The sequence below is a fragment of the Castor canadensis genome, chromosome 7, assembly GCF_047511655.1.
Source record: "Castor canadensis chromosome 7, mCasCan1.hap1v2, whole genome shotgun sequence".
Lineage (NCBI taxonomy): Eukaryota > Metazoa > Chordata > Mammalia > Rodentia > Castoridae > Castor > Castor canadensis.
The window spans coordinates 76543403-76568746 of record NC_133392.1 but is presented as its reverse complement, the minus strand read 5'-3'; the positions used below and the strand labels follow the sequence as shown (position 1 = coordinate 76568746).

Sequence of the window (25344 nt, the reverse complement as noted above, 5' to 3'; positions counted from 1 at the left end):
GGACAGGAACAAAATATACCTTTCAAAGGCATGCCCCTAGTAACCTACTTTCTCCAACTGGGTCCCATCTCCTAAAATTTCCACTACTTTCCAATAGTACTGCCAGCTGTGGAGCAAGCCTTTCAACACATGAGTTTTTTGGGGACATCTCCCATCCAAAGCACAGCACAGTCCAAGAGGTGACACAGAGCAGAATCTGGTATCATTTTGGGAAAGCTGAGCATGTTGGACACCAAGGGGAGCCTGAAAGCTATTACCCACAGCCCACAACTCTGAGTGAACAGTAGAGACAGGCTTAACTGTGTGTTGTAAGATATGCAAAGTTTGGGCAGAATAGTCGCCAATAATTCCCAAACAGCCAACAGCTGGCTACCGGGTGTTATCTATGGTACCAAATCCTTGTTTCTCTCTCCTGCGCACAGATGCAATGATACTTGAATTTGTGGTTAAGACAGGACGTGCCAATGTGCAAGTAATGGCCTGGAGCGTCAAACTGCATCAGATGGGTGCAAAGTAATTCTTCCATGCTTTTGGACAACTCTGCAATATTAAGCACAGCAGGGATGGAGTTCCTGTAACCGCAGTAGCCACTTTCTCTGTGATTTGCGTAGACCATAAGAGAGAAGCTGAAGCTGCATTTTCAGGGAAATGTTGGAGTTTGTGAAAAAAGTTTCCTTTCATCTGAAGCATTTGACCTGCAGAGACAAATTGTTCAATTGATTTGATAACTTAACCCACTGTGATTCCATTTTCTCCTTTGAAAAGAGACAGTCACACCTATCTCTTATGATTGCTGTGAAGACTAGGTAGCAGTGCATGGGAAATGCTTAGCAGGAAACGTAATCAGGTGAAGAATTTTGGGATCCTTGGTATTGAAGTATCATATCCCTCTCAGTATAATTAAAAAATAAAAGAAGCTGGGTGCAGTGACTCACATCTATAATCTCAGCTACTCAGGAGGCAGAGATTAGGAGGATCATGGTTTAAGGCCAGCCCAGGCAAAAAGTTAATGAGACCCCATCTTAACAAATAAACCGGGCATGGTGGCCATAATCCCAGCTATGTTGGATGCAATAGTTAGGAGGAGTTCTGTCAAGGCTGACCCAGAAAAAAAACACAAGGCCTTATCTGAAAAATAACCTTGGCTGTGGCTCGAGTGGCAGAGTGCCTGCCTTCCTAGCAAAGTGTGAGGCCCTGAGGTCAAACTCCATTTTCACCAAAAACCAAATGAATATTAAAGAAAATAAAAAGCTACTAGTAAACAATTTTAAAAGTATAAGCAAGTTTAGCAATGTCATCTTGAGTCTTGTGAAAACTACTTTAATACTTTAAAATTGTTTTTCAGAAATGTCTCATCAGGGCTGGGCACAGTGGCTGATGTCTGCAATCCCAGCTATGCACAAGGTGGAGATAGGAGTATCCTAGTCCAGGCAAAAAGTATGAGACCTTATCCAAAAAATAGCTACAGCAAAAACCATGCAGGGTGGCTCACGTGGTAGAGCACCTGCCTAGCAAGTGTGAGGCCCTGAGTTCAAACCCGCATATGTGCAAAAAACAATACCAAAAAAACCCCTCATCAAATATTTGAAAGAATTCATCAAATTGTTTTAGGGCAGCTCTGCGTTGTCATTCTGTAACTACGTGACAAACCTGAGCATGGCTGTTTAAGCACCAGTGCTTTGTGTGTAAGTGTTGTGGTGAGGGTGAAAATGAGGATGACAGTGACAATGAGAACAGTACTCAGTGTCCAGGTGTTTAATCAGACCCCAGGGGGTTTGCAGACAACACCACCAGTCTGCAGAGATTGTCACAGGAGAGGGGTCAGCAATGAGCCTAGGAAAGATTGACAAAAACTATCATTTTTCCCTGTTTTTGTAACCATGCCTGGGGGTGAAAGAGATTAAATAGACAGGACCCCGCACACTGCTTGGGGGCAGAGATGGAGTACAGATCTCACAGATGCAACCCTTCTGATAGGTTTCAAGTATGTAGATCAGGACACTCTTGCCCAGGTCCATGTGCATCAATCTTCTGATGAGGAATGGAGTCTCCCCAGCGCAGATAAAGATGACAGAGCCCAGGATGGAGACGTGACTACCATTCAGACATTAAAACGTTTCTGTTACATTTATGCTCCAAATTCTTTTAAGAATTCAGTTGGCTTGATGAAGTGTCCAGCTCTCATTGGCCCTCAGCCCCTGGCAAAATTCAGTTTCCTAACCTGGTACACTGAGGAGAGCCCTGGGGTTGTGGAGAGCCTATGGAGGCATTGCTGCCAGGTTAGAAATGCCTACGGGATGGACTATTTTTTTCTGCAAGGTGTTCATGGCTCAGTTTGCTTTGACAGTGAAGTTAGTGACCCGGATGTTTCCTTTCTATGTCTGGGCCTCAGTTTTTCTGACTGTTACATGAAGAGGTTGAACCAGTAGACTATGATTGACACAATTGGGAAAAAGACTCCTTACCTTAAGATGTCCCAGGACAGTCTGAATTCTAGAAAACTTGTTCAGAATATTATTCTGCTGGATCTTATTTGTAAGGTTGCATTCCAAGTGTTGTTTTAGGTACTCCACAAATAATGAATTCCTTGGGTTAAAAGAAAGAAAAAAGAAAAATGCTATCATATCAGAGGTGCAGATGCATTCCAGAGTAAGAAAATAGGTTTGACTGAGTGTTTCTTGAGTTTTATTTGGCAACAGTAAGCCATCTAATGCATTCTTTGTGAGGTGGTTTGAGGCCCAGTGCACTCCGCTCTCCTAAATTGGCCTTTTCTTGCCCCAGGTCACTCAGCAGCTCCCGGACTATGGAGTGTTGGTGCACCAGGTTTTCCCAGAGAAGAAGAGGCTGGAAGGGGAGATGGCCTTGGGGGTCTGTGCCAAAGGTGTCATAGTCTATGAAGTGAAAAACAACAGCAGAATTGCGACTGCATGGTTTCTGTGGAGAGAAACTGGGAAGATTTCAATTTGTGTGAGTGCAGCTCTGTTGATAAGTGAACCCTGCTTTGTTTTCCTTTGTTCAGTAGCACCTTTAAAGGAGCAATGGCTATGTGAATTTCTCTTGACAAATACACTCACAGCCTGTCATCTGTAGCCCATATTCTGATGCATTGGGGGTATTTGGGGGGAGTCTACCACTGGATTTTGGGAGGTGCACAGGAGGCAATTTCTTCCTTCTATCCCTCCCTAGTCCCCTCAGGAGCCCCAAGGATCGCTGTCAGCCTTCAGGGTTCCACTTGCCCTCTGGACAGTTTCCTTCACTGGGGAATGCATCTATGTTGAGAGCAAGGCGGAGGTGAGAGTTGGAGGAGGAGAGAATGGAAGATTGAGTACAGTCTGCACAGTTTTGAAACATTTTCTTTGTGTGTTCATTTTCCCTCTGCACAGTGTGCCCAGGCACCTGGTCTGTGTCTCATGGACCACAGGTATACTACAGGGCACTGAGGATTGAAGGCTTTTGATGGCCATTGAAATTTAAAAGCCTTAAAAAAAGCAAAACAGAAAATCCCTATTAAGCATACAGTATCTGAAGGGGCACTTGAATGCTATTTGTGTGAATATTTATACTTCCTGAAGTTAGTTCCTATCAATGTGGCACTGGACCCTGGTAGCTGATTGTCCTGCCTGTCTTGTGGATCATCTAGGACAATGTTCACACCATTTCCTGCCCATTCACTTTAAGACAAAGTTTTTTGTCTTGTGGCCCATGAAAAAATTTAATTTTCTCTTTATTTAAAATTTTCTACTAACTGGATCACTGTTGTATCATTATCTGCTGTTAGTGTTCTCTAGTAGAACATAATTGCTTTTATCAGGTTTCTTTTGTGCCTTCCATCCTGACTTTTGAAGTTAACATACTGTTAAAGTCTGAACTAGCTGGGCACTGATGGCTTGTGCTGTACTCCTGTCTACTTGGGAGGCTGAGATCAGAGGGACTGCAGTTTGAGAGCAGCCAGGCAAATAAGTTTGAGAGACCCCACTCCAAAATAACCAGAGCAAAATGGACTAGTGGTGTGGCTTGAGTGGTAGAGTGCCTGCTATATAAGCACAAAACCCTGAGTTCAAATCCCAGTTCTACCAAAAAAAAAAAGAAAGAAAAAACACTATGCTCTGTAATAGAATTCCATAATCAATTATCATTTGTCTTTAGGAAAGTGAAGCTTACATCTAAAAATACATAGTAATTGAGCATAATTTGAATGGTCTGTATGTTAACAGGAAATTGGAAATTGACATTTTCCTTGATCTTTTTGACCAAACTTAAATATAAACAATATTTACGTTCACGAATTCCTCAGAATTTTAATTACATGAATTACTTTAACTCAAGACATTTGTAAAAATGCAGGTACTCTAAATAGCAGTTTTGAAAAATGGATTCTTTTGAGGCCATAGTGTTCACAGCCCCTTTAAGTAAGTACTTTATGAATCGGTTTGATTTGTATAGACATTTATTTTTCCTACTACCAGGGACAATTTCTGATTAAAGCTGGGAAGTCATCAGGTTCAAGACAAACTCAAAGCTTAAGAAAAAATTAGTTAATTAGAATTTCCATCCCCCAGTGATCATCTTCTTTCTTGGCTCAAATGATTTACTTTCCTGGAAAAGTTGTTACATGAAGGAATGTCACCAGCTGCCTGCCACCAGCCAAGCATTTTCCACAGAAAATGACTTGAACTTTTTATGCTTTTGCAAGTACAAAACAGGGAGCTCTGTGAATAATGTGAGAATTAGTTCAGGAAGCTAATTTCAATTTTGTTTACTAATAGCTGAACAAATAGTTGAACAAATACTACAAGTATCACAAAAGTCAGAAAATAATACTTTTATTTCCTTCCTGAGAAAGTCAGGAAAAAGTTGTTTCGTTTTTTTTTCTCCAAATTTTTGATGGCATATTCTTTGGTTATTTTTTCATATGATGAAGTTTTGTAACATCATTTTATTTTCTTGAGAGAATAGAAACACAGTTTAGTCTTTCTTCTAGCATAGCTGATTGAAATTTGTTTTTATTATGGGTAGGATGATGAAAACATGCAACTTTGCATAGAGACATGCTTGCACTGAAACACATTCCAAGCACCAAATGCAGGAAACCTAACAAATTCTATTTTATGTGATTCCTATCAAAAGAAAAATAGACGTGGTGCATTAATAATGTCGTATGTATACAACTTCACTTAATTGGGTGTTTTCAGAACTAAATTAAAGCTTTTAATTTCTGATGATTGTAAAAATGTCCCTCAGACCAGCTCCTGGCTCTGTACATGTCAACCCCCTTAGGTGTTGGGTAATGTACAGTAAGGTCAATTTCATATGGCCTCTGGCTCTGTATTTTTGTGCTGAGACCTGGGTGAGTCAGCCCAAAGGAAGGGAAATTCAAGAGGCCTGGCAACAATGTAACTATTGCAAAAGAGACTGCAAGTCACATGAATAAATCCTACTAAATGTAGCCTCATGTCAGTTTCTCCTTAGAGGGATCTGCTCTCAAAAGGCCCTCCCTGCCCTGTATGATGGTGTGAAGTAGGAAGGAGGGTATGTTAGCTTTTTGTCACTAAAACAAAATACCTAACATAATTAACTTATACATAGGAAAGATTTTGGCTCACAGGTTCCAGTCTGTAATTATTAGCTGTGTTGCTTTGGGTCTGTGATCAGGCAGCACATGTAGGAGGGTAGGGCAAAGCAAAACCACTTACATTATGGCCAGGGATCAAAGGAGAGGGGAAAAGGTGGGTCCTTACTTTTTATCTCCTTTGACCACAAGTCCTGTTGACCTAACTTCCTTCCACTAGGCCCTACCTCCAAAAGGTTACTACCTCCCAATAGCACCATCATGGGAACAAATACTGCATTGGTCTGCATTGGTGGACATTTAAGATCCAAACTGTACAGGAGGGGAAGTCAGGGGACAAAGTAGAATCAGTGGTCTGGACTGACTGTGGTGGGAACACGTTTTTGTTTTTGTTTTGTAGATACTAGGGATAGAACCCAGGGCTTGGTGCTCTACCACTTGAGCTCTGCCCCAGTCCCTTCCACATTTCACAAGACCATGAATGCACTGTCAAGGCCACCCCCAGGAAAGGGTCTGCCCAAGGGAGGGCACTGGAGCCTTAGCACCATGAACGTCACTGCAAATTTTCCTCAATCTGGAAGATTATCATTGCTTGAGAAGATATATCAAAACAAACAAGAAAACAGGGGAACAAACAGCCATGACAATAAAACTGCTGGGGAAAGTGGTAAACTGATGCTTTGAAACAGGCACGATGGTACAGAAGCTCCTAGAATGTGCACCCACATGGGCCTAAAGAAAGGTTTTCATGTTTGTGCTGAAAGTTACACAGCATCTTCTTTACAGAGCTGCTGGCTCAGGAGAAAGTTTGCTGCAGATATGAATTTCCCATTAAATGATGTCATCAAAGTGGTGATAAGTAGAAAGAAAATCCAAACCACTATTGTCAAGACTGTTTTTAGCTTTGCACCAAGCTAAACGGCTATACTGATCTCTGTGTTCCATCCTTTAAAGCTCTGGCATCCCATGGGAGAGTACTGTTGACACATTACGAACTGAGAGAAACTCTGGGGTGTGTGTGTGTGTGTGTGATTACCCCTTTTTAGATTTGTTCAAGAACAGTTATTAGATTTTAAGATGTTATTTGGTTTTCTAAAGTTTTTAATACTTGAGCTTAATATAAGATCATCAGGAGTGTAAGGAAGCGTATCAATGTGTACTGATAAGGTGCATGAATTCTCAGCAAATATTCAACTTTGGAAAACTGTGGACAAAATGATCAATTAAAAACTAAGGGAGAATTATTAAGACCAGTATAGCAATATGTATGAATTCTTGAGCAACTACATTATTTGAAGAAATGCTAGATACTGCACGGTTCAATTGGATTCAGAATCTGTTTATAGTGAGGCAAGGAAGCTCAGGGCTATGTTTGTTGATAAAATTATTGAGTATTTTATTATCATTTTTTGGCAGTGCTGAGGTTTGAACTCAGGGCCTCATGCTTGCTGGGTAGGCACTCTTAATGCTTGAGCCATACCCTACCCCCAGAGTATTTGTAAATAATTCAACTACCTAAAATTAGGCTAATGCTGAAAAAGAATTTCTCAGAGGAAAAGCAATGAATAGTTATCTGCCTTTTGGTAATAGCTGACATGTGAATGGAGTTTCTTAGAAATGGTGAACATCAGGAGTTAAAACAGAACAGCCTTCGGGAGGATCAGGAGTTTTGGAGGGAGTTCTCTCAAGCATGAACCCTATTTTTATAAAGTTATCTTTATAGAAGCAAGCTCAAGGTTCTTGTTGAAATATACAGAATATCTAGAATAGAGATTTAATTTGGAATTTATATATAAGTTCATGTTCAGTGTCACCCTTATGACTTTGTTCTCATTACAATTATATATTTCAAAAAGTCATGACTCTGTCCACGAAGGTCCATGTAAATTGCCCCCTGTAGTACTGCAGTAATATCATTTTAGACAGTGAGCTATATAAACTTTGTCATTTTGCATGTGGACCTTGAAGCTATAATGTAGAGAAGCATTTCTTGGTGGTGAGGCCTCATTTCCTGCTGCACTATGAGAACACTCTTGCTGTGTGCATCTTCTTTGGTAGGATAAAGATCTGATAGAACCTCCCTCATTCTCCAGCTCTGAAGACAGAAAGAATTAATACGTCGAAAAGAAGCATTGCAGGCTGTCCCCAGAGTAGCCATGAATGAAGATATGCATTTCATTTTATGGGGAAGGGTTGTTGAGTATTCATGCTTTTTCTGAGAAAGAGAAAGGGAAAGGCTTTCATCCAACACACACCACTTTGCACATGATTCAAAATGTGCCTATCCTTGTGTTATAATACATTGATTGCTACACTTATTTATTATTATGAGGTATCATGAGATTCAGGATCAGTTCTCCATCAGATTTGTGGCCATCTTGGTGGTTGCTCGTCTTGACCCATCTGTAGCTCCCTATTTTTCTGCTCAATTATCACTTATTGCAAGAAGGCAAGAAACACCTGCCTGTTACTGTAGGGAGTCCAGAAGCCTGCCTTTTTCCTGCTGTTTTTCTGCTTCATGATAGCAAGAAGTATTAGAACATGTAGAAGTATCTGTTGTCTATTCTGTACCTACTAGCTGAGATTTTTATCTTTGACTTCTTGGAGTTTATATAATAAAAACCATTGAGGATTGTGTCCACTCCTTGCTGAGGGCCAAGCATGTACCTGACTCATTTCATACTCTTTGCACCCAGCACACTTCTTGATAAAAAGCAATGTCTGATTAACAAACATTCATTTATAAATGAAGGAAAAATAAGAGGGATTTTCTCTAGTCTAAGAAAAACTATCCAGTCATTGTCAGATAGTAACTGCCCTATCCTTAGATGCCTGGTACGCTGTTACTGAACTGAGGGACGGAGATTTTATTACTCCCTGTACACAGCTACTTCAAAGGATGGGTAAGATTGGTCAGTATATTTAAGTCTGTATTTGCTTCCTTCAATGAAGAAAGTTCACCATCACCAGCAGCATCACTGGGAAAAAGCACACGGTTGTCACTGATTCAGCCAAGACCTGTAAATATTTACTGCGCCTCTGCTCTGCCCAGCATGGGTTTAATGCACAGATGGGCTCTGGGCAGGCTTGCCACCTTTTAACTGGTAAGTAGATTTATATTCTCTATGTATACCTAGACAGTATGTTATTTCATAAAACAATTTGTGTGGGCAGATGCATTTGACCCAGAAGTCTCTAAAAAGTCTTAAATATGCCCAGAACACCAGAAACACAATAAAAATGAAGTATAACTTTTTTCTCAGACTGGCAAGCACTGAAATAAATAACACTAGAAAGGCAAATTGACATTATTTTCCCAGAGTGTAGTTGGGAATATATGTATTTTTTAAAAAGCCCATGTCCTATTGCCCCATTATTTTACTGGTAGATAGATATTTATCTGAAGGTAATAAATATAGAAGTACACAGAATTTGATGGTCACAGGTGCTCATTGAAGTGTCGTGTATAGCAGTGACCATTTGGGAGCAAGCTAGGTATCCCCAAATAGAAAACTGCCTAAACAAATCACAGCCCATCTATAAAATATAGGCAGTAAAATGCAGCTTTTAGAGAACGAGGACATGTGAAAAAGTAGATGGTGTGGTGCTAAGTGAGGAAAAGCAAGACCTGACACCATATCCACGGTTGATGGAACTTTCTTTGATTATCCAAACATCTGTACCCCTCAGCATGGGAGTCACCAGCAACAGGTACCTATGAAGCACTTGAAAGGTGGCAAGGACCTCCAAGGGATTAAATCTTTCATTTTGTTTAATTTTTAGTTTTAAATTTAAATTTAAATGTCATATGTGCCAATTGCATTGGATACTTGTGTGGTTACTATTAACGTGTTATGAAACAGGAAAGAAAGAATGCAGAAATGAACAATAACAAAAAATGATAAGTTATTATGACTTGTTACACATGTGGACATGATTGTTTTCTCTTTTTTATTTTTTAGCAGTTATTAAACTTTCAGCAATGACCATGTATCACTGATATAATTTAAAAAGAGATTAATGGTTAAAATGTGGGCACATATCTCATAAGACTAGTTAATGTTTATTGAGCACATTGGAAATGCAATGCTGTTATTTACTATTGTTACTACTATTTTTCCCTGGAATGATCCAGGATAAATGCTTATGTGAATTATCTCATTTATGCTCAAAATATACTGTTTTGTCAAACTACAATTATCTGGCAACACTGTGAGGCAGGAACCAGCGTTATTGGGAGGAGCAAACTGGGGCCGGGAGAGATGAAGTGATGTGCCAGCTGCAGGGTGGTGGGGCTGAGACTTGAACTCTGTGGCTCTTGGGGCCCAGAGCCTGCCTCTTTCACCCCCTGCCCTTGGCCTTCATAACTTGCCAGACTATGGCCTTTGGACCCAGAGAGACTTGGTTTTGAGTGATAGCTTTATCACAGTTGCTGAAGATCTCTAAGCCCTATTTCTCCTCTTATTACAACAGGGAACAATAAAATACAACAACTTGCACTCTACACATTCAGAGGACATTCTCTGGGCTCTGTAGGATGCATATCATCCTGGAGCTCACTAAGGATGTAGAATCTCAGAAACCTCCCTCACCCCCACCCCCAAATGGGATTCCACATTTGAAAAAGAACTCAGCTAATTTGAATGCACCTAAGAGTTGGAGGAGCACCAGCTAGGAAAGAGGCTTGTGGAGACCCATAAACTCAGGGGAGGACCACTTACCATCTGGGTGACTTTGAGCAGTTCATTTCCCCTCTCTGAGCCTTAGCGTCCTCATTTAAGCTCACTATCTCAGAGGTTCGGGTTGTGCTCCTCCAGTGGGACAGTGTGTAGAATGTTTCTAGCTTGATGTCTGGTATTCAGTGTATGATGTGAATAGTGAAAGCAGCTTCTGCCCATGGGGGTTTGGTTCCATGACAGCTAATTTATGTGGGGGTTGGTCCACAAGTTGTGATCAAGTGGGAAACAAAACCACTGAGTTTTCAGACACAGAACCATACACAGGGAATACAAAGCAGCAAAAGAAATGCATAAACATTTCACTGAAACCATGGCTGTTGGTTCTGAAATATTTCCAGGGAGCTGGAGATGATAAATGCAAATTAATTACATTTGTCTTGCCTGCTATTGCTGAGATACTGTATGTGTGAAACATCACCAATATTACTTTTATTGCCTGACTCCAATGACCATAAAATATTTATAAAGACTCCATAAGCTTGTTTGTGAAAGTAGTCCTTCCAGGCCTATTTTGGTCATAAAATACTGTTTTCTCAAACTACATATTCCCCCGTCTTAGATTTCTGGAATCTAACTCACTTGCCTTTCAAGAATTTTCATGTGAGAAACTGTGCAGACCCATTTTCAATGATTGACAAGGCAGAGAGCTGGCCACCTCTAACCTGTCCTCGTGGCACCCACAATTGGTCTCTTCCTCCCCCACACTCTCTCCCCCATGATCATTGTCTTGTTCAGATAGGACTGCTGCCCACCCTGCAGGAAAATGGGAGTCAGGACCTGCCTCCTCTCTTCCCATTCCACAACCACTACACACTCTCAGGTGAACTTCCGGCAGGTACTCGCATCCCTGGTAACTGTTCTTCTCTCAGCCTTTGGAAAAACCTTTCAAAAGGACCAATCCACTCATGTTCTTCTACACTGAAACTTGTCATTGGCTTTCTGCTGTCTGCAGAGACAAAATCCATGTTATCAGGATGACGTGTTAGATTCCCACTCTGGCCCCAACCTTGATTTCTTTCATGTCCCATCCCTTGCCTCTGCTCTCCTGCATTACACCTTGCTGGCTGATAACACACTAGGAATTCTCAGGCACCAGAGTCTTTGTGCTTAGTGACCTTCACCTATGATGTTGATCCTAATACCTTCAAGGTGTAGACCACAGATAAACACACTTCTCCATGAACACAATTAAAGATAACTTCTTCATTGCTGGCTTTCCTGATTGACTGCCCCCAGGTGACTCCTTCCCAGGTGGAGGGGACCACACCCTCTTTTTTTGCAGATCTCTCTCCTCACCTATAATATTCTGCCACTTTTATTTGTGTATATGTCTATCTCCAGTCTGTGGTAGATGAGGAATTCTTTGACAGCAGATACAATATCCCAGTCTTCACAACTCCATTATGGACCAGATAGACCAGATATGGGACAAATGGGAAGTGATGGGTACATGTTTTCTGAATGGAAGGATGTGAGATGGATGGAAATTTATATGGAAATACAGACAATCATTCCCATCTTTTGATATTTATTTTGCTTTTTGTTTTTCAGTACTAAAAATAATACTATGATAACCATCATTAGAGCAAATATTTTTCTAGACCTTGTGTCATTTCCTTAAGCTAGATCTCAGAAGTTTGGTGTTTGGACACACATGCTGGGGCATGCTGACGGCCCTCACTGTGATGTGCTATGCTTGTGCTGCACGACATCCTGCTTGTTTCATTCATCTTTACTGGAATAGACATCATCATATTTATTTTTGTAAAAACAATCTCACACTCTTGCTTTATTTTGTGTTTCTTTGATGGTTAAGATGTTGATGTTTCTTAGTTGTTCTTCTGTGAATTGTCTCAACAAGCATATTACTGCATAGTTATTTTTGATTCCCTGGGGAGAAAGCATAATCACTGAGCTTTTACAAGTGCACAATTTCAGGACTTAACCCGTCAGTCTCTGCTAGCATTGCTGAGCAGGCCCCACAGGCCTCTGTGGATGCCCTTGGAGCTTCTTAAGCCTGTGACTGCAGGACGCAGGTGTGCCCTGAGCTGCCCAGCATCTCAGCTGGTAGCCTTTCCCTTATGTCCTGGCTCTGGGGGTCTCCCATGTGCTTGAATCACTGTAACTAGCTTGGATTTCAGCCCTTGGCACTTCAATGGATTCAGATATTTGTCAGCTACTTACCCAGTGCCATTCTTAACGCTGTGAGTCACCCCAGGTCAGAGAATAGACAATGTCTGTTCTCCTTGGTGTGCTGGTGGCTTTTAGATATTCTTGGCAACCCTTCCTTCCATTCTTAGAAGATCAACTCTTGGCTCTACAGCAAATCCTCCCTCCACTGTTGGTCCACTAGTGGAGCGCCATGAAGTTGAGATCTGATAATGACATCCACACTTGTCACCAGCCCTACAGGTGCTCTGCCTCAGGCTGCATCTGATGCTAAGGGCTTTGCACCTTTTATCTCTTTTCATGAATTCACCACGTGGCACCCGTCCTGCACACCGAGCGTCCTCCTCAGCCTCAACACTCCCCAGCTTCCCATAGCACACCACAGACACAGAAACACCCACAACACACCATCCCCACACACCACAGACACACTCACACCACACCAAACACACACACTCCACAGACACCCCAGTGAGACACTACACATATACACCACAAACACAGACACCTCCACAGCACATCACACACACACACCCTAGACACACACATACCACAGACACAAACACACCCACAACACAACACACACACACACACATCACACAGGTACCAGACAGACACCCCAGGGAGACACCACACATATATACCAAGGCACAGATATACCCACAATACATCATACACAAACACCACAGACACACATACTACATACACAGACACCCCTATAACACACTACAGACACACACATCCATATACACACATCACACACACTACAGACACAGATACCACCACACCACACCACACCACACACATACACACACCACACTCCCACACATCATACATACATAGATATCACAAACATTTACAAACCATATGCACACATGCATAGATACTGCATGCACACACACATTCAAACAACACATGCACATTCACAGAGACATCCATGAGCACCAAATGTGCTGTTCTTCCCTTCCTGGTTTTAGCAGGGAGCAGATGGTTTGAAGATAAATCACCATTATCCTCTCTCAAAATACAAAGGCTCGTTCTCTGAGCACAACAGCCTCTGAAACCAAGTGACAGACTTGACCTGGGCCTGGTGTGCAGGACTCAAATTTGCCATTTGCACAAACTTCTCCCTGTCTGAATTGTGGGGGTGGAAGAGAGAGAAACACATTCACACACAATAACACAGTAACTTAAGGGATCTGTTGTTCAAATCCCAGTGGGTAGTATATAAATAATGAAGTGGGTGTCCTTCACATCCTTGGTCTCCAGTGCAGGACCTCACCAGTGTCATTTATTAAACCTGCAAGTGTCAAAGCTGGGAGACCGAGTGTCTGATACACATTTATATTTCAGGAAAGAGGCTCTTAGGTAAGGTATTATTATCAGCACAAACTAAGCTGTGTAGAGATAAAGATTATATTTCACAGGGCAGAGACTGTTGTGGGAGCCTGGGTGGTTTGATGACCTCTTTGTTATAAGACCATTTTCAAGGACAGATCTGTAAGGCAGATGCAGACTTGGGTGTTGCAGCTGATTTTATCTGGGACCTGCTGGAGCCTGGTGACCCCAGGAATGTTTTGGTTTGCATGGGTGAAAACAGGGTTCTAGCTCCCAGCTGTCAGCTACAGGGGGAGGGAGTACCTTGCCTCTTCTTGGGTTTCTGAAGTGTCTTTCATTAGCAAGTGTTAATTAGGAGGACCTTGATTCCCAGGGCTCATCACAGAACTCCCCAAGTTGGCATGAGGCAAGATGGCAGGCCTACTGGGGCAGAGAAGCTTAGAGAGGAGAGCTGGGGCTGGGAGTGGGAGCACAGTGCTGCCACAAGAGCAGTGAATGTGTTTCTCTCTCTCCCACCCCCACAATTCAGACAGGGAGAAGTTTGTGCAATTGGCAACTTTGAGTCCTGTACACCAGGCCCAGGTGAAGCCTGTCACTTGGATTCAGAGGCTGTCGTGCTCAGAGAATGCGTTGTTTGCAACCAGGTTGCAGGAGCCAGAGGGAGGCCTGCTGAGCCTGTCACTGCAGAACTTCAACATGGAAGCCACCAAGGAGACCAGGACAGAGGAGATCAGAGGCAGGTGGGTTTCATCTTTCTTCTGAACCCAGACCACCAGGCACTTGCTGTCCTGGAACCACCCATACTTGAAGCAATTGTTTAAAAGATGTGCAATGCCGAAGGGAAGAATACCTTCACTGGGTCACTGCCAACAAGGTCCAGAAACTTACAAGGCTGACCTTGGGCTAGGCCTAGGCTAAATACTACAGGGCAAAATCTCACTCCCCTGTCCTGCTGCTTTTACTCTTTGGTGGAAAAAGAGCTATGTGATGATGGAAAAATGAAGAAGAAAAAATACACAAATTATTTTTGTAGGTACTGGGGGTAAGATAAATTATAATAAGCCTTTTTAGCCTTTTCATAAGCCAGGTAATGGTCTAGACACTTGTCTCATGAACTGACTTAACCTGCACAACCCTGTACAGGTCTTCATCATTCTCTCCATTTTACAGGACAGGAAACTGAGGGGCTAGGACTCAAACACAAGTAGTTTCCATGGAGACTAGACTCCTGACCTAGACACCACACTACCCGATGGATTGCTGGTCATTTGAATTTGTATGTGAAAACAATGAGCTTATAAATGCAGCTTTTCATTATAAAACAATGATCCTTACATTTAAAAATAACCTAGAACTTGGATTACACTGATGTTGCAAATTGTATAAATAGAACAGATTCCCAGGCAGCAGACGACTGATCCGGGAGGGTTGATGTAGAGCCGTTTTGGGAATGAGTTATACATCTGCTGCAGCAAGACTGTGCGGATGATTCATTTGAACTGAAATTCAAGTCTATGTGCACATACCTTAAAGTCATTCATAGAAAATGAGTGCCCAAATTCTGTTGGTGCAAATGTGTATTACCATGTACTGCAAACTCAATCAATAACAGGGAAGCAAAACTGTTCCTAGCATCTGGAGCTGTCTAACAAATGATCCCAAAGTGCAGTGATACAAAATAACAATTGTCTTGTTATTGCATTTCACAGTTCTGGGTTAGAAAGCCAGGCAGCACTTAGCTGAGGGATTGTTCCACTTAACATGGCATTCACCAGGGTCATGACAGTCCTCAGAAGGTGCTGGACAGGTTTAGAGTCCAACACACCTTTCTTTTCATGCCTGGTCCCTGGGTATAAGTGGCAGGGTCCCTTCTCCCTCCCAGTAGAGTCTCAAGCTTTCTCCAGCAAGCTTCTACATGGCAGCTTAGGACTCTAAGAGCCTGGGAGAGGTTGCCAGTTTTCTTTTTTTTATTATTATTTTTTTTATTTTTTTATTTTTTTTTTATTTATTTTATTTATTTTATTTTTTTTCATTTTTCTTTTATTATTCATATGTGCATACAAGGCTTGGTTCATTTCTCCCCCCTGCCCCCACCCCCTCCCTTACCACCCACTCCGCCCCCTCCCTCTCCCCCCCTCAATACCCAGCAGAAACTATTTTGCCCTTATCTCTAATTTTGTTGTAGAGAGAGTATAAGCAATAATAGGAAGGAACAAGGGGTTTTGCTGGTTGAGATAAAGATAGCTATACAGGGCATTGACTCACATTGATTTCCTGTGCATGGGTGTTACCTTCTAGGTTAATTCTTTTTGATCTAACCTTTTCTCTAGTACCTGGTCCCCTTTTCCTATTGGCCTCAGTTGCTTTAAGGTATCTGCTTTAGTTTCTCTGCATTAAGGGCAACAAATGCTAGCTAGTTTTTTAGGTGTCTTACCTATCCTCACCCCTCCCTTGTGTGCTCTCGCTTTTATCATGTGCTCATAGTCCAATCCCCTTGTTGTGTTTGCCCTAGATCTAATGTCCACATATGAGGGAGAACATACGATTTTTGGTCTTTTGGGCCAGGCTAACCTCACTCAGAATGATGTTCTCCAATTCCATCCATTTACCGGCGAATGATAACATTTCGTTCTTCTTCATGGCTGCATAAAATTCCATTGTGTATAGATACCACATTTTCTTAATCCATTCGTCAGTGCTGGGGCATCTTGGCTGTTTCCATAACTTGGCTATTGTGAATAGTGCCGCAATAAACATGGATGTGCAGGTGCCTCTGGAGTAACAGTCTTTTGGGTATATCCCCAAGAGTGGTATTGCTGGATCAAATGGTAGATCGATGTCCAGCTTTTTAAGTAGCCTCCAAATTTTTTTCCAGAGTGGTTGTACTAGTCTACATTCCCACCAACAGTGTAAGAGGGTTCCTTTTTCCCCGCATCCTCGCCAACACCTGTTGTTGGTGGTGTTGCTGATGATGGCTGTTCTAACAGGGGTGAGGTGGAATCTTAGTGTGGTTTTAATTTGCATTTCCTTTATTGCTAGAGATGGTGAGCATTTTTTCATGTGTTTTCTGGCCATTTGAATTTCTTCTTTTGAGAAAGTTCTGTTTAGTTCACGTGCCCATTTCTTTATTGGTTCATTAGTTTTGGGAGAATTTAGTTTTTTAAGTTCCCTGTATATTCTGGTTATCAGTCCTTTGTCTGATGTATAATTGGCAAATATTTTCTCCCACTCTGTGGGTGTTCTCTTCAGTTTAGAGACCATTTCTTTTGATGAACAGAAGCTTTTTAGTTTTATGAGGTCCCATTTATCTATGCTATCTCTTAGTTGCTGTGCTGCTGGGGTTTCATTGAGAAAGTTCTTCCCTATACCTACTAACTCCAGAGTATTTCCTACTCTTTCTTGTATCAACTTAAGAGTTTGGGGTCTGATATTAAGATCCTTGATCCATTTTGAGTTAATCTTGGTATAGGGTGATATACATGGATCTAGTTTCAGTTTTTTGCAGACTGCTAACCAGTTTTCCCAGCAGTTTTTGTTGAAGAGACTGCTATTTCTCCATCGTATATTTTTAGCTCCTTTGTCAAAGATAAGTTGCTCATAGTTGTGTGGCTTCATATCTGGATCCTCTATTCTGTTCCACTGGTCTTCCTGTCTGTTTTTGTGCCAGTACCATGCTGTTTTTATTGTTATTGCTTTGTAATGTAGTTTGAAGTCAGGTATTGTAATACCTCCTGCATTGTTCTTTTGACTGAGTATTGCCTTGGCTATTCGTGGCCTCTTGTTTTTCCATATAAATTTAACAGTAGATTTTTCAATCTCTTTGATGAATGTCATTGGAATTTTGATGGGAATTGCATTAAACATGTAGATTACTTTTGGGAGTATAGACATTTTTACTATGTTGATTCTACCAATCCATGAGCATGGGAGATCTCTCCACTTTCTATAGTCTTCCTCAATCTCTTTCTTCAGAAGTGTATAGTTTTCCTTGTAGAGGTCTTTCACATCTTTTGTTAGGTTTACACCTAGGTATTTGATTTTTTTTTTGAGGCTATTGTAAATGGAATTGTTTTCATACATTCTTTTTCCATTTGCTCATTGTTAGTGTATAGAAATGCTAATGATTTTTCTATGTTGATTTTATATCCTGCTACTTTGCTATAGCTATTGATGATGTCTAGAAGCTTCTGAGTAGAGTTTTTTGGGTCTTTAAGGTATAGGATCATGTCGTCTGCAAATAGGGATATTTTGACAGTTTCTTTACCTATTTGTATTCCTTTTATTCCTTCTTCTTGCCTAATTGCTCTGGCTAGGAATTCCAGTACTATGTTGAATAGGAGTGGAGATAGTGGGCATCCTTGTCTGGTTCCTGAATTTAGAGGGAATGGTTTTAATTTTTCTCCGTTAAGTATAATGCTGGCTGTAGGTTTGTCATATATAGCTTTTATAATGTTGAGGAACTTTCCTTCTATTCCTAGTTTTCTTAGAGCTTTTATCATGAAATGATGTTGGATCTTATCAAAGGCTTTTTCTGCATCTATTGAGATGATCAAGTGGTTTTTGTCTTTGCTTCTGTTAATGTGGTTTATTACGTTTATTGATTTTCGTATGTTGAACCACCCCTGCATCCCTGGGATGAAGCCTACCTGGTCGTGGTGAATAATCTGTTTGATGTGTTGCTGAATTCGATTTGCCATTATTTTGTTGAGGATTTTTGCATCAATGTTCATTAAGGAGATTGGCCTATAGTTCTCCTTTTTGGAGGTGTCTTTGCCTGGTTTTGGGATAAGTGTAATACTGGCTTCATAAAATGTGTTTGGCAGTTTTCCTTCCCTTTCTATTTCATGGAACAGTTTAAGGAGGGTTGGTATCAGTTCTTCTTTAAAGGTCTGATAGAATTCAGCAGAGAATCCATCAGGTCCTGGACTTTTCTTTTTGGGGAGACTCTTGATTGCTGCTTCAATTTCATTTTGTGTTATAGGTCTATTCAGGTGATTAATTTCCTCTTGGTTCAGTTTTGGATGATCATATGTATCTAGAAATCTGTCCATTTCTTTTAGATTTTCAAATTTATTTGAATATAGGTTCTCAAAGTAGTCTCTGATGATTTCCTGGACTTCCATGGTGTTTGTTGTTATCTCCCCTTTTGCATTCCTGATTCTACTAATTTGGGTTTTTTCTCTCCTCATTTTAGTCAGGTTTGCCAGGGGTCTATCGATCTTGTTTATTTTTTCAAAGAACCAACTTTTTGTTTCATTAATTCTTTGTATGGTTTTTTTGGTTTCTATTTCGTTGATTTCAGCTCTTATTTTTATTATTTCTCTCCTTCTATTTGTTTTGGGATTTGCTTGTTCTTGTTTTTCTAGGAGTTTGAGATGTATCATTAGGTCATTGATTTGGGATCTTTCAATCTTTTTAATATATGCACTCATGGCTATAAACTTTCCTCTCAAGACTGCCTTAGCTGTGTCCCATAGGTTCTGGTAGGTTGTGTTTTCATTTTCATTGACTTCCAGGAACATTTTAATTTCCTCTTTTATTGCATCGATGATCCATTCTTCATTAAGTAATGAGTTATTTAGTTTCCAGCTGTTTGCATGTTTTTTGTCTTTACTTTTGTTGTTGGGTTCTACTTTTACTGCATTGTGGTCAGATAGTATGCATGGTATTATTTCTATTTTCTTATATTTGCTGAAACTTGCTTTGTGCCCTAGGATATGATCTATTTTGGAGAAGGTTCCATGGGCTGCTGAGAAGAATGTATATTGTGTAGAGGTTGGATGAAATGTTCTGTAGACATCTACTAGGTCCACTTGATCTATTGCATATTTTAGATCTTGGATTTCTTTATTGAGTTTTTGTTTGGATGACCTATCTATTGATGATAATGGAGTGTTAAAGTCTCCCACAACCACTGTGTTGGCGTTTATATATGCTTTTAGGTCTTTCAGGGTATGTTTGATGAAATTGGGTGCGTTGACATTGGGTGCGTACAGATTGATGATTATTATTTCCTTTTGGTCTATTTCCCCTTTTATTAGTATGGAATGTCCTTCTTTGTCTCGTTTGATCAATGTAGGTTTGAAGTCTACTTTGTCAGAGATAAGTATTGCTACTCCTGCTTGTTTTCGGGGGCCATTGGCTTGGTAAATCTTCTTCCAGCCTTTCATCCTAAGCATATGCTTATTTCTGTCGGTGAGATGAGTCTCCTGTAAGCAACAAATTGTTGGATCTTCTTTTTTAATCCATTTTGTCAAACGGTGTCTTTTGATGGGTGAATTAAGTCCATTAACATTAAGCGTTAGTACTGATATGTATGTGGTGATTCCTGCCATTTAGTTATCTTAGTTGTTTGAAGGTTTGATTGTGTGTACCTAACTTGATGTTACTCTCTACTGTCTTGCTTTTTCTTATCCTGTGGTTTGGTGCTGCCTGCCTTCTCATGGTTAAGTTGGGTGTCACTTTCTGTGTGCAGAATCCCTTGAAGAATCCTTTGTAGTGGTGGCTTTGTGGTCACATATTGTTTTAGTTTCTGCTTATCATGGAAGACTTTTATTGCTCCATCTATTTTGAATGATAGCTTTGCTGGGTAGAGTATCCTGGGGTTGAAGTTATTTTCATTCAGTGCCCGGAAGATCTCACCCCATGCTCTTCTTGCTTTTAATGTTTCTGTTGAGAAGTCTGCTGTGATTTTGATGGGTTTACCTTTGTATGTTACTTGTTTTTTCTCTCTTGCAGCCTTCAATATTCTTTCCTTAGTTTCTGAACTTGTTGTTTTAATGATGATATGTCGTGGAGTAGTTCTATTTTGATCTGGTCTGTTTGGTGTCCTGGAGGCCTCTTGCATTTGTATGGGAATATCTTTCTCTAGATTTGGGAAATTTTCCGTTATTATTTTGTTGAATATATTACGCATTCCCTTCGCTTGCACCTCTTCTCCTTCTTCGATGCCCATGATTCTCAAGTTTGGTCTTTTGATGGAGTCAGTGAGTTCTTGCATTTTCTTTTCACAGGTCTTGAGTTGTTTAATTAATAGTTCTTCAGTTTTTCCTTTAATTACCATTTCATCTTCAAGTTCTGAGATTCTGTCTTCTGTTTGTTCTATTCTGCTGGATTGGCCTTCCGTTTTGTTTTGCAGTTCTGTTTCGTTCTTTTTTCTGAGGTTTTCCATATCCTGGCTGTTTTCTTCTTTATTGTTGTCTATTTTTGTCCTGAGTTCATTTATCCATTTATTCATTGTGTTCTCTCTTTCACTTTGGTGTTTATACAGTGCTTCTATGGTTTCCTTTATTTCTTCTTTTGCTTTTTCAAATTCTCTATTTTTATTGTCTTGGAATTTCTTGAGTGTCTCCTGTACATTTTGGTTGACCCTATCCAGTATCATCTCTATAAAATTCTCATTGAGTACTTGTAGTATGTCTTCTTTTAAATTATTCTTGTAGGCTTCATTGGGTCCTTTGGCATAGTTTATCTTCATTTTGTTGGAGTCTGGCTCTGAGTTTCTGTTCTCTTCATTCCCCTCTGGTTCCTGTACTAATTTTTTGCTGTGGGGAAACTGGTTTCCTTGTTTTTTCTGTCTTCCTGTCATTGTCCTTGGTGTTGTTACTGTCCCTGTACTGTGTGTAATTAAGTATTTTCTAGCTTGTAATAATAACAATGGTAATATTGAGAATGGAAGAGTGAGCTGAGATGGAAAGCAAGAAGTTAAAGAAAAGGGGAAAACAAATATACAGACAAGAGGGAGAAAGCAGAACAAGGTATCAGACAAGAGAGTTTCAAAGGTATAAACAGGGAGTGTTAGTGTACTAATCAACAGTAAGCTGAAGCCAGTTTTCTTGAAGTCTCACTGGAGCTAGCATAGCATCACTTCTGTGATACCCTTGGTTAAATTAGACCCACATCTGCACAGATTCAAAGGAAGCAGAAATAGATGCCACCTCTTAATGTGGGGGTGACAAAGGATTTGTGACCATCTTTAATCTGTCACTCAAACTAATGGCACCTTATAGCATTTTATTGTTGAAAAGGTAGGAAAAAAAAAGGCAGAAGCAGCCATGACTGACTTAAAATCACTGTTAGCTTCCTGTTACTGTAACAAAATATCCAAGATAATCAACTTAAAAGGAGGAAAAGTTAACTTTGGCTCCCAGTTTGTAGGTTTCAGTTCAGTCTATGGTCTATTGGCCCCATTTCTTTTAGGCCTGTGGTGAGGCAGCACACAGCTGCTGAGCATGGGGTGGAGGAAGCCCATTCATTGCATTGTGGGTGGGAAGAGGAAGGGGATGTGGTCTCAATATCCCCTTTCAAAAGCACAATGACTTAAGGATCTCTGTTATGGTTTGTATATGAAATGCCCACCCAAGAGTCTCATGCACTGAAAGCTTAGTTCCCTACTGGTGGCACTATTTAGGGAGGTTCTGGAAATTTTAGGAGGTGGGACCAAACTGGATGAAGTAGGTCATTGACCTGTACCCTTGGGGGCTGTATCTTATCACCACACCCCCTCTCTGTTTTTCTGTTCACCATGAGGTTAAGTAGCCCCTGCCCCACATTCTTGTCACTGTCATATTCTGCCTCACCATGGGCCTAGAATCAATGGAGCCAAGGACTATGGACTGAAACTTCTAAAAACATGAGCCTAAATAAATCTTTCCTCCCTTAAGTTGTTTTTGTCAGATATCTGTTACAGTGACACAAAATTTGACTAAGAAAACCTCCCACTGGATCCTAAGAGCACCATGGGCAGGTGACCAAGGCTTTTTAATATGAGGGCTCATCAGGGACACTTATCCAAACCACTGCAGCCATCTGCTGAAAGTAAAGTGTCCTTCCTGAGGGTGATGGGACTTCAGGTGACCTCCTCACTGATGGGGAGGAGCTTTGCAGTACTGCATGGCAACTGACCTTCTCAGGAGGAAGCTGGATTAGAGTCCTCTGCAAATGCTGATTCTTCTGTATCAGATGTGTATGTCTGTGTTAGTTTATTAACACCCAATTTCCACAACACACCCTAATAACTCACTTTGGAGGTCACTAGCAACCCTTGGGGAATGGAGAAATCCAGGACTTGCCTTTGAGTCCTCGACATCAGGAAGAGTTCCCAGAAACAGAGCCAAGAGAATGACTTGGGTCCTGATGAGTTTTTGGGGAGGTGAAGAGGGAGTAAGTTGTGGAAGGATCAGTCAATCTAGAGTGGAAGTTGTCAAAGTAGTTGTTGAAAGTGACCAGGGCTCAGTTCCACTGAGAAGATTACAATTGTCTGTCTAAGGAGGGTGGATGCCTGTGTGCCTGTCCTGTGCCCTCTGGTTGAGGATTGCCTGTGGGAGGGGTTGGCTCTCCCATGGTTTTGAGCGGCAGGAGTAGGTGAGGAAGCTACTCAGATGTCAAGAGGCTCCAAGGTAGAGCGAGGACTGCATCTGAGGCAGGGCATTGTCAACATGAACTGAGCCTGTGCTCCCATGTGCTGTCCACTGTGGCCAAGGTGAAGTCTGAGGTTGGCCAAGAGCCTGTCAATGTGTCCACAGGGCTGTGTTGATCTTGGTGGTGTGGATGAGACTCTAAGTATTTCTGCTTTGGCTGGAGTGAAGATGACTCAGCTGGGCCGTAGAGCAACCCCAGTGTCCCAGGAAGTCATTACCATTATCTGCTCAGCTGTCTGTGTAATCTTAAGCAAGCAATCTAACATGCCTGTGCCTCAGTTTCCTTATCCATCCAGTGGTGTTAACAGTCATGCCCACCCCACTGGGTGACTGAGGGAAGTTATACCATGTGATAAATGTTGAATGTTGAACATGGGATGAGCCCGTGGTGAGGGTATTGAGATTGGTGCCTTTTCCCTGACCTCAAGGGGATACAGTAGGAACATGCCCTCCTTTTGTGGGAACAAGATGGGTTAAACATCTAGGTACAGTGTAGATACAGTGTTCTGGCTCACTTGAGGGTGAGGGTTGGGGAGGGTCACATCAGATCTTGATGCATAGGTGGGATTTGGGCTCAGTGAGAGGGAGGGAGGAATGCCATGCATGGGGAAACCCCACTGGTCTTACTAGAAAAACTAGTTAAGGACCTAATGTGTGCCAGCCCTGGTCAGATGCCAAAGATTCAGCATTAGTAGGACAGACATGTTCTCTGCTTTCTGGTGTTCACAGGCAGGCAGAGGTGAAAAGTCAGGATCATGTGGGATAGAGCAGGTCATGCTGGTGGCTTGGCATTTGGGACATGTGACCAGGGAGGGCTAGAGTCAGGGAGGGAAGGACGGGATACACAGAGGAGCAGGAACCCCATTGCCAGTGCCATTTATGGCAACTGTTCACTCAGAACTCCTTAGAAGAGAGAAGCAGTAGGTGACAACCCTGACATACAGCTGCTGTTTGCTCCCCAGATGTCTGTCACCTTCTTCCTTCCACTGCTTCTCTGAAGTCTTTCTTGACTGTCCCAGCAAGGGACTTTTGAAGCCTCCTTCACTCTGCTGACTGCCTTTAGGGCAGCCCCCCGCCCCCCCAACATGAACATACTCTGCTAAGCACTGACGTACCCAAGAATAGCAATATGCCAGCTGTATCCTCAGTTCTGAGGCCAGATGTGCAGGCTTCCAGTAAATGGATCTTTTGAAGGTTTGCATTAAAACAACTTTTAAATTGTGGTAAAATATACAAACCATAAAATGTACCATCATGCTGCATCTTCCTAAACTGAAACTCCTTCCCATTCAGCAGAAGTCCCCATTCCTTAGTCACCCAGCCCTGGCACTTAATACTCTTGTCTGTGAATGTGGCTATACTATGTAATCAGTGGACTCGTATATATTTGTCCTTGGGTGACTGGCACTAAATGGCTTTAAACAATCAAGGGTTGGTTGTGTGTATGTATGGACCAGGTCAAATGAGTCACAGAAACCTGGGGGCAGGTGAGTCTTTGCTTCCCTTCAAAGGCCACCCAAAAGCCCCTATTCTCGTAGCCTTTCTGGGCTCCTCCCAGACTGCTGGGATTTTTCCTTTCTTTGAACCTAAAAGCACACTGCCGGTGCCTCTCCCTGGGCACTTTGGTGGGGTTGGAATGCAGATAACGCCCATCCTCGGTAGGATGGGGATCCCAGAGGACAGACCAGGTCTGACTCACCCTTCCACTGTCAACACCTTGCTGGCCCAGGCCAGATCCCTAGTGGGTTCCCAAACAATCTGGGTTGGACTTATGACACAGGACCAAACAGGAGAAAAAGAAGAAGGAGGCACTTCCCTATCTGCAAAAAGCTGCTCTGTGTTACCCTTGCCTCCCCACCACGTTCCCATCACCCAGCTCTCCCCTTCACTCTTCCCATCACTCCCCTGAGGAGTGCCAGGCTTCATGCCAGGAGACCCTGGTGTCACTGCTCCCAGTGTACAGTGAGAGGATCCACAGGAAGCTACCCAAAAAGTACCCTCTGTCATAGTCCAACTGCCTGAGCAGTGGGGTGGAGGAGGCCTCACTGGTATTGGGGAGAAGTCTGCTTGGCATCATGGAGGCCCAGTGCTAGCTTTGTCAAGGGCTCTG

At 41.8% G+C, this 25344-nt stretch overlaps 1 protein-coding gene across 1 annotated transcript in view; it reads left to right on the top strand.

Moving 5' to 3' along the window:
* Positions 1-25344, top strand: part of Frmpd2 (FERM and PDZ domain containing 2) — an 85743-nt gene that overhangs the window by 35620 nt on the left and 24779 nt on the right. The window contains 4 exon segments of the mRNA XM_074079369.1: positions 2782-2965; positions 5412-5418; positions 8522-8673; positions 14345-14555. Coding sequence (XP_073935470.1) covers positions 2782-2965; positions 5412-5418; positions 8522-8673; positions 14345-14555 — 554 coding nt within the window.